Below are 10,331 nucleotides of genomic sequence, written 5' to 3'. Positions count from 1 at the left end.
CCCTCCATCATCTGTGTCCCCCTCCATCATCTGTGCCCCCCTCCATCATCTGTGTCCCCCTCCATCATCTGTGTCCCCCTCCATCATCTGTGTCCCCCTCCATCATGTGTCCCCCTCCATCATCTGTGCCCCCTCCATCATCTGTGTCCCCCTCCATCATCTGTGTCCCCCTCCATCATCTGTGTCCCCCTCCATCATCTGTGTCCCCCTCCATCATCTGTGCCCCCCTCCATCATCTGTGCCCCCCTCCATCATCTGTGCCCCCCTCCATCATCTGTGCCCCCCTCCATCATCTGTGCCCCCCTCCATCATCTGTGCCCCCCTCCATCATCTGTGTCCCCCTCCATCATCTGTGTCCCCCTCCATCATCTGTGTCCCCCTCCATCATGTGTCCCCCTCCATCATCTGTGTCCTCCTCCATCATCTGTGTCCTCCTCCATCATCTGTGTCCCCCTCCATCATCTGTCCCCCTCCATCATCTGTGTCCCTCTCCATCATGTGTCCCCCTCCATCATCTGTGTCCTCCTCCATCATCTGTGTCCCCCTCCATCATCTGTGCCCCCCTCCATCATCTGTGCCCCCCTCCATCATCTGTGTCCCCCTCCATCATCTGTGTCCCCCTCCATCATGTGTCCCCCTCCATCATCTCTGTCCTCCTCCATCATCTGTGCCCCCCTCCATCATCTGTGCCTCCCTCCATCATCTGTGCCCCCCTCCATCATCTGTGCCCCCCTCCATCATCTGTGCCCCCCTCCATCATCTGTGCCCCCCTCCATCATCTGTGTCCCCCTCCATCATCTGTGTCCCCCTCCATCATGTGTCCCCCTCCATCATCTGTGTCCCCCTCCATCATGTGTCCCCCTCCATCATCTGTGTCCTCCTCCATCATCTGTGTCCTCCTCCATCATCTGTGTCCCCCTCCATCATCTGTCCCCCTCCATCATCTGTGTCCCCCTCCATCATGTGTCCCCCTCCATCATCTGTGTCCTCCTCCATCATCTGTGTCCCCCTCCATCATCTGTGCCCCCCTCCATCATCTGTGTCCCCCTCCATCATCTGTGTCCCCCTCCATCATGTGTCCCCCTCCATCATCTGTGTCCTCCTCCATCATCTGTGTCCTCCTCCATCTCTTCTCTTCATTTTTATGTTAAACCAACCACACTGAAAGTTCTCTAAAAGCTTTGATGTCCCAAGTTACGTGTCCTGAAGCCTCCCATTAGCATAAACATCTCCTGGGAAATATCCAATCAGGAAGCTCTCATCTGTGAAATGCCAACAACTCTTTGTTAGTAGATAAACCAATTACTGGTCCTTCACATTCCGTTGTTAGATTCACCATCTGGGGAAAGGCACATTTAGGCTTCAATGACCTTCTGTGAACTCCATACAGTAAGGTTATACTGAATATTATATAATGAACTGATTGTAACCATATCAATATCTCTATGTATTAATTAATTGGATTGTTGAAATCATTTAAAAATATAACATACTACACAGTTACATATGCTCGAGGCTGAAGATCTGGGCTCTTCATCCCTGGACAGTCACCGAGTGCATCCCATCTAGGAAAAAACAAAAACATGGGTGTCACAAACTAGGAATCCTGCCACCCCAAACAAACGCCCACTCTGTATCCTCTAGTGTAAGAGCGGTCACACTGTGGATTCTCTACTGTAAGAGCGGTCACACTGTGGATTCTCTACTGTAAGAGCGGTCACACTGTGGATTCTCTACTGTAAGTGCGGTCACACTGTGGATTCTCTACTGTAAGAGCGGTCACACTGTGGATTCTCTACTGTAAGAGCGGTCACACTGTGGATTCTCTACTGTAAGAGCGGTCACACTGTGGATTCTCTACTGTAAGAGCGGTCACACTGTGGATTCTCTACTGTAAGAGCGGTCACACTGTGGATTCTCTACTGTAAGAGCGGTCACACTGTGGATCCTCTACTGTAAGAGCGGTCACACTGTGGATTCTCTACTGTAAGAGCGGTCACACTGTGGATTCTCTACTGTAAGAGCGGTCACACTGTGGATTCTCTACTGTAAGAGCGGTCACACTGTGGATTCTCTACTGTAAGAGCGGTCACACTGTGGATTCTCTACTGTAAGAGCGGTCACACTGTGGATCCTCTACTGTAAGAGCGGTCACACTGTGGATTCTCTACTGTAAGAGCGGTCACACTGTGGATTCTCTACTGTAAGAGCGGTCACACTGTGGATTCTCTAGTGTAAGAGCGGTCACACTGTGGATCCTCTACTGTAAGAGTGGTCACACTGTGGATTCTCTACTGTAAGAGCGGTCACACTGTGGATTCTCTACTGTAAGAGCGGTCACACTGTGGATTCTCTACTGTAAGAGCGGTCACACTGTGGATCCTCTACTGTAAGAGCGGTCACACTGTGGATTCTCTACTGTAAGAGCGGTCACACTGTGGATTCTCTACTGTAAGAGCGGTCACACTGTGGATTCTCTACTGTAAGAGCGGTCACACTGTGGATTCTCTACTGTAAGAGCGGTCACACTGTGGATTCTCTACTGTAAGAGCGGTCACACTGTGGATTCTCTACTGTAAGAGCGGTCACACTGTGGATCCTCTACTGTAAGAGCGGTCACACTGTGGATTCTCTACTGTAAGAGCGGCCACACTGTGGATCCTCTACTGTAAGAGCGGTCACACTGTGGATTCTCTACTGTAAGAGCGGTCACACTGTGGATCCTCTACTGTAAGAGCGGTCACACTGTGGGAATCTCTACTGTAAGAGCGGTCACACTGTGGATTCTCTACTGTAAGAGCGGTCACACTGTGGATTCTCTACTGTAAGAGGGGTCACACTGTGGGGATCTCTACTGTAAGAGAGGTCACACTGTGGATTCTCTACTGTAAGAGCAGTCACACTGGATTCTCTACTGTAAGAGCGGTCCCACTGTGGATCCTCTACTGTAAGAGCGGCCCCACTGTGGATTCTCTACTGTAAGAGCGGCCCCACTGTATTTTCTACTGTAAGAGCGGTCCCACTGTGGATCCTCTACTGTAAGAGCGGTCACACTGTGGATTCTCTACTGTAAGAGCGGTCACACTGTGGATTCTCTACTGTAAGAGCGGTCACACTGTGGATCCTCTACTGTAAGAGCGGTCACACTGTGGATTCTCTACTGTAAGAGCGGTCACACTGTGGATTCTCTACTGTAAGAGCGGTCACACTGTGGATTCTCTACTGTAAGAGCGGTCACACTGTGGATTCTCTACTGTAAGAGCGGTCACACTGTGGATTCTCTACTGTAAGAGCGGTCACACTGTGGATTCTCTACTGTAAGAGCGGTCCCACGGTGGATTCTCTACTGTAAGAGCGGCCACACTGTGGATTCTCTACTGTAAGAGCGGCCACACTGTGGATCCTCTACTGTAAGAGCGGTCACACTGTGGATTCTCTACTGTAAGAGCGGTCACACTGTGGATCCTCTACTGTAAGAGCGGTCACACTGTGGGGATCTCTACTGTAAGAGCGGTCACACTGTGGATTCTCTACTGTAAGAGCGGTCACACTGTGGATTCTCTACTGTAAGAGGGGTCACACTGTGGGGATCTCTACTGTAAGAGCAGTCACACTGTGGATTCTCTACTGTAAGAGCAGTCACACTGGATTCTCTACTGTAAGAGCGGTCCCACTGTGGATCCTCTACTGTAAGAGCGGCCCCACTGTGGATTCTCTACTGTAAGAGCGGTCCCACTGTGGATCCTCTACTGTAAGAGCGGCCACACTGTGGATTCTCTACTGTAAGAGCGGTCACACTGTGGATTCTCTACTGTAAGAGCGGCCCCACTGTATTTTCTACTGTAAGAGCGGTCCCACTGTGGATCCTCTACTGTAAGAGCGGTCACACTGTGGATTCTCTAGTGTAAGAGCGGTCCCACGGTGGATTCTCTACTGAAAGAGCGGTCACACTGTGGATTCTCTACTGTAAGAGCGGTCACACTGGATTCTCTACTGTAAGAGCGGTCCCACTGTGGATCCTCTACTGTAAGAGCGGCCCCACTGTGGATTCTCTACTGTAAGAGCGGTCACACTGTGGATCCTCTACTGTAAGAGCGGTCACACTGTGGATTCTCTACTGTAAGAGCGGCCACACTGTGGATTCTCTACTGTAAGAGCGGCCACACTGTGGATCCTCTACTGTAAGAGCGGTCACACTGTGGATTCTCTACTGTAAGAGCGGTCACACTGTGGATTCTCTACTGTAAGAGCGGTCACACTGGATTCTCTACTGTAAGAGCGGTCACACTGTGGATTCTCTACTGTAAGAGCGGTCATACTGTGGATTCTCTACTGTAAGAGCGGCCACACTGTGGATTCTCTACTGTAAGAGCGGTCACACTGTGGATTCTCTACTGTAAGAGCGGTCACACTGTGGATACTCTACTGTAAGAGCGGTAACACTGGATTCTCTACTGTAAGAGCGGTCCCACTGGATTCTCTACTGTACGAGCCCCAGCACCAGTTGGCAGACACCACTCATCAGTTTATTTGCTATGGCAGTGTAGGGTCAGTGACCTCTTTCACACTGCAGTTTCTCGGTCTCTCTCGGGCAGTGACTGATCTCCTCGCCCGTCCGTCACGTCTTGTGTTACGTCTCAGGACGATACCTGATATGACGCCTCGAATAGATCTTTTCAGTCGTCCCTCTCGGATGTGACACAACACTTGTTCCTCTGCCTTTATGTCATGTTCCAGCACAGATTCCACCTTCTTCCGGCCATCACCCAGATCGGTGACATTGAAGCTTCCGTATTGGGACAGATCCTTCCCGACTGGAGTGATCCACTGGATCTGAGGAGCGTAGTAAACACCGGTGCTCAGACATTTCAGTTGTTGCTTCTCAGTCACCAGAGTAATTGTTGGATACGTTGCGTCCAGGTCTGAAAACGAGGAATATGGCGTCAGAAATAGAGAGAAATTCACAATCCTCAGTTTTGGGGCCATGTTGGTGGAGGCTCGGCCTCTGATCCCCGGCACCTGGTCCCTGCCGCCGGAGGAGAAGGTTAAATGTTGGCGTCTGACTATCATAGCTGAGAATGGCTGCCGTCCCCACACTGGGACGACCACATGACTGGAGCAGAGCCGCCACCATCGCATACAAGGCAAATTTTGTCTTGAAAGTTAGGAAATCCATGTGACTTCATCATCAAAACAATATTCTCACAGTCATGAGTCAGAGTCAGTTCGCGAGACCTCAGGCTGTGTGGGTTCTCCATAATGCCTAGCAGCTTTCATATCTCATGGCATAGCCCAGCCAGCACAAAGGACTATCAGAGCCTGTATAAAAGCTGAGCAGGGAATGCAGCAGCCATCGTAGGGTGAATCTGGATAGTGAGAGGACGTCGCAGCTCAGTAATCGAGATAAATAGAGAAAGCCACGAATAAACATTACAGCTGGGGCCGGATTCATTACCGCATTTGCGCCTGTATTTTATCTTGTTTGTGGTGCTTTGTGCCCATTTATTGTTTGCCCCAAACTCATCTTTCCATTTGCGCCTTTTTTACATATATTTTACGCGTGCGCACTGATTTCTAGTTCGCCATTGTGAACGCGGCTTCAGGTTTGTAGATGTTTTCGCCTGATTCATCATTTGCAACATTTTGAAAAAGATTCGACTTTTTGCTGTAAAAGATAAAACACGTTATAAGACAGGAAAAAAATAAAAAATTTACAAAATTCATGAACCGTGTTTCGCCACTTTGATAAACTTGGAGGAATAAAGCTCAGCGAATGCCACAAGATTAAAAAAAAGTGACAAAAAGAAACGCAAATGAAGAATCCGGCCCATAGTGTGAGACATGTGCGTCTGGGTGAAAAAGCTTGAAAGTGGCAGGATTCAGTCCTAGGGAACCCCCGAGTGTTACACAAAGCTTTACAAGTTAATTGGAGGCTTTGCAGAATTTACGATTCACTGGAAGGTAAACTTTGGGGAAAAATTAGGCAAAGCTGGCGAATATTAAGTTCTAAAAGCTTCGCTCATCTGTGGTCAGAGCTCACTACTAACCTGCTGATCCTAAAGGTTCACATACTTTTACGTCTCACACACGAGTGGTATTGGTTCATTTCCCTCATTTAAGAGCATCACAAAGTGGAATATTTTTTACCTATTTGTTGGATTTAGTTTTTTGTTCACTCTTAGGAATTTTTGTAAAACTCTGATAAAGTTTTAGGTCAAATTTATGCAGAAATTTTGAAAATTCTGAAGGGTTCACAAACTTTGAAGTGCCGCCATACAAGACGAGGAAAGCTCTCTGACAGGCTGGATGGAAAGGACTTACCTCCTATGGATAATGTCACCATCTTGTCTCCGTGGCCCTTGGCGTTGGCGGCTCGGCAGAAGTACGATCCCTCGTCTTCATACGAGACGTTTCTTAGCGTCAGGTCTAGATTTCCTCGTGACCACTCCATGGATAATTCGACACGACCTCCGTATCGCGGATCCTGCTCCTCCAGATTTTCTTTTCCACTGAGGAGTTTGTAAAGAATTAGATTATCCTTGTTTTCTTTCTTCATCCAGATCATGGTCAAACCAGCGACATCGTCCACAAAAGAAGCGTGACAGGGCAACGTGACCGTGCCGTAGAGGGAGGGGGACACGGCTTTCTGCGATAGCGGGATGACACCTGCAAAGAACACGGACATTAAAGAGACTCTGAAATGTGCCCGTCACCATCCTCCAACATCTCGGCATCCACCGGGTCCTCATGGACGGTGATAATGGGCGCTCTAAGGGGTGAAGTATCGTATAGGGCAATAGCTGGACGGACTGTGAAATCTGCCCGTCACCAGCCTCCAACATCTCGGCATCCACCGGGTCCTCATGGACGGTGATAATGGGCGCTCTAAGGGGTGAAGTATCGTATAGGGCAATAGCTGGACGGACTGTGAAATCTGCCCGTCACCAGCCTCCAACATCTCAGCATCTCTCCATAGACCAGGTCCTCATGGATGGTGATAATGGGCGCTCTGAGGGGTGAAGTATCGTACAGGGCAATGGCTAGACAGACTCTGAAATCTGCCCGTCACCAGCCTCCAACATCTCAGCATCTCTCCATAGACCAGGCCCTCATGGATGGTGATAATGGGCGCTCTGAGGGATGAAGTATCATATAGGGCGATAGCCGGACAGACTCTGAAATCTGCCCGTCACCAGCCTCCAACATGTGACGTGGAGCCTTGTCTGGGGCCGAGCATGGGACAATAACGAGTCTTGGAATGGCCAAGGAGAGAGGAGACTGGTCGGGATCTGCAGAATGCCTCTATTGCTTCATCACAGTAAAATGGTGGCCAGTGTCCGGTTCTTTGGATTATGGTTGGATATACAAGAAGAAGCTACTGAGGAACCAGTAGTGGCCAGTAATGGTCTGAGGTCATGGACATCATTGTCATCCTCTGATTTTTAAGTCCCTATCTCCTATGAAAGATGCCAGGAACCCCCAGGGAGGAGCGGCCAAAAATGAAGAACTTGATTTAACAAACCCGAGTCATCGATATGTCTTGCAGACGTTACTATAAAGACCATGTTAGGCTACGTTCACATTTGCGTTGTGCGCCGCAGCGTCGGCGCCGAAACGCACAACGCAAACAAAAACGCAGCAAAACGCATGCACAACGCTGCGTTTTGCGCCGCATGCGTCCTTTTTTTCATTGATTTTGGACGCAGCAAAAATGCAACTTGCTGCGTCCTCTGCGCCCGGACGCGGGCGCCGCAGTGACGCATGCGGCGCAAAACGCAAGTGCGACGCATGTCCATGCGCCCCCATGTTAAATATAGGGGCGCATGACGCATGCGGCGACGCTGCGGCGCCCGACGCTGCGGCGCTGACCGCAAATGTGAACGTAGCCTTACTATTGTGTCACCGGACTGGGAGAGAGGACTCGCGGTCTGACTCCGGGCAGACGTGTCACCTCAGTGGATGAGGCTACTGCCCATCCTAGAGGAACGTTATTAGGTATCACAGAGGCTCCGGAGGTGGATGTGCAATGTCCCCATAGAAGAAGACTTCCTAATGACATAGAGACTTATGTGCATAGCTGTAATAACTGGGGTCTGTAGAAAATAAGTGCACCCCCCGGCTGTAATAACTGGGGTATGTAGAAAATAAGTGCACCCCCCGGCTGTAATAACTGGGGTATGTAGAAAATAAGTGCACCCCCCGGCTGTAATAACTGGGGTATGTAGAAAATAAGTGCACCCCCCGGCTGTAATATCTGGGGTATGTAGAAAATAAGTGCACCCCCCGGCTGTAATATCTGGGGTATGTAGAAAATAAGTGCACCCCCCGGCTGTAATATCTGGGGTCTGTAGAAAATAAGTGCACCCCCCGGCTGTAATATCTGGGGTCTGTAGAAAATAAGTGCACCCCCCGGCTGTAATATCTGGGGTCAGTAGAAAATAAGTGCACCCCCCGGCATCACATGTCTAGAAGCAGGATCTCATTACCTGACAATCCCGGAGACAGGGCGGAAAGAACCACAAGAAGTCTCAGGGTCTGCAAGAGAAACGTAGGCTCCATGAGATCATCCACCACCGCGGCAGGACCCCAGTCACACCACAACTTCATCACAAGCTTTTACTTAGAATCAAAATACCCCAAAAAGATTGAAACATAAAATAAAACAGTAAAAATGTTCAAAATAAAAAAATTTTACATTGTCAGTTGCTGACTGCTGGTGGTCCGACCACTGGGACCCCCAGCAACCATGTGTCAGGTCTCGGGTGACTCGCACACTCCATTCATTGTCTATAGGACGGTCGGAGAACGCTCGGCTGTGTGTCAGTCCCATAGACAATGAATGATGCGGGGGCCGAGCATATGGGTGCCCAGATACCTGAAGTCGTGGGTGGTCCGACCCCAGCAGTCAGCAGATGAGCCCCTACAATATTCATGGGGAAGAATAATCCTTCATATATAAATAAAAAATCAGATCATATTGTAGTAAAATAACAAACCGGAAATATTCTGAGAAAACAAGAAATGAGACACAAATAATACACAATATAATATATGTCTGCTCCGGAGGCGGCGGCAGTCGGTGCTCACCTCCGAGGTACCGCGCTTTGACGCCTCCGAGGTACCGCGCTTTGACGCCTCCGAGGTACCGCGCTTTGACGCCTCCGAGGTACCGCGCTTTGACGCCTCCGAGGTACCGCGCTTTGACGCCTCCGAGGTACCGCGCTTTGACGCCTCCGAGGTACCGCGCTTTGACGCCTCCGAGGTACCGCGCTTTGACGCCTCCGAGGTACCGCGCTTTGACGCCTCCGCGGTACCGCGCTTTGACGCCTCCGAGGTACCGCGCTTTGAAGCCTCCGAGGTACCGCGCTTTGACGCCTCCGAGGTACCGCGCTTTGACGCCTCCGAGGTACCGCGCTTTGACGCCTCCGAGGTACCGCGCTTTGACGCCTCCGAGGTACCGCGCTTTGAAGCCTCCGAGGTACCGCGCTTTGACGCCTCCGAGGTACCGCGCTTTGACGCCTCCGAGGTACCGCGCTTTGACGCCTCCGAGGTACCGCGCTTTGACGCCTCCGAGGTACCGCGCTTTGAAGCCTCCGAGGTACCGCGCTTTGACGCCTCCGAGGTACCGCGCTTTGAAGCCTCCGAGGTACCACGCTTTGACGCCTCCGAGGTACCGCGCTTTGACGCCTCCGAGGTACCGCGCTTTGACGCCTCCGAGGTACCCGCACAGGACCTTACTGAAGACGCTGCATCAAGGAGACAAAAACAGCGCACTGTGGGAGGGACCCCGCGATAAACACAGCACACAACAGACACTGCTAGTTCTCCACAGAACGTCACGGGCACCAACCGTCATCTCCTCAGGAAACGGAGAATCTGCAGTCACTGAGTTCTACCGGTGAGGAGAGAAGGATCCGGCCTGGAGGAGAGAAGGATCCGGCCTGGAGGGGAGAAGGATCCGGCCTGGAGGGGAGAAGGATCCGGCCTGGAGGGGAGAAGGATCCGGCCTGGAGGGGAGAAGGATCCGGCCTGGAGGGGAGAAGGATCCGGCCTGGAGGGGAGAAGGATCCGGCCTGGAGGGGAGAAGGATCCGGCCTGGAGGAGAGAAGGATCCGGCCTGGAGGAGAGAAGGATCCGGCCTGGAGGAGAGAAGGATCCGGCCTGGAGGGGAGAAGGATCCGGCCTGGAGGGGAGAAGGATCCGGCCTGGAGGGGAGAAGGATCCGGCCTGGAGGAGAGAAGGATCCGGCCTGGAGGGGAGAAGGATCCGGCCTGGAGGGGAGAAGGATCCGGCCTGGAGGAGAGAAGGATCCGGCCTGGAGGGGAGAAGGA

General features: G+C 51.3%; 1 protein-coding gene across 2 annotated transcripts; it reads right to left on the bottom strand.

Moving 5' to 3' along the window:
• Window positions 1–1,085: 1,085 nt before the first annotated feature.
• On the bottom strand, window positions 1,086–10,033 carry LOC143814912 (putative butyrophilin subfamily 2 member A3). Of its 2 annotated transcripts, XM_077293601.1 has the most exons (6): window positions 9,851–10,033; window positions 8,487–8,535; window positions 6,322–6,666; window positions 4,650–4,922; window positions 1,505–1,565; window positions 1,088–1,262 (listed from the first exon to the last, which is right to left on the bottom strand). In XM_077293601.1, exons 1-5 carry the CDS (start codon window positions 9,854–9,856, stop codon window positions 1,534–1,536), a joined length of 705 nt encoding a protein of 234 aa, XP_077149716.1. In that variant the 5' UTR covers window positions 9,857–10,033; the 3' UTR covers window positions 1,088–1,262; window positions 1,505–1,533. The 2 variants fall into 2 exon arrangements, with proteins under 2 accessions (XP_077149715.1, XP_077149716.1); XM_077293600.1 differs by having other exon boundaries at window positions 1,086–1,565; window positions 9,851–10,029.
• Window positions 10,034–10,331: the final 298 nt, after the last annotated feature.

Source organism: Ranitomeya variabilis, chromosome 3 (assembly GCF_051348905.1).
Source record: "Ranitomeya variabilis isolate aRanVar5 chromosome 3, aRanVar5.hap1, whole genome shotgun sequence".
NCBI lineage: Eukaryota > Metazoa > Chordata > Amphibia > Anura > Dendrobatidae > Ranitomeya > Ranitomeya variabilis.
This window is presented reverse-complemented; position numbering and strand designations above follow the sequence as displayed.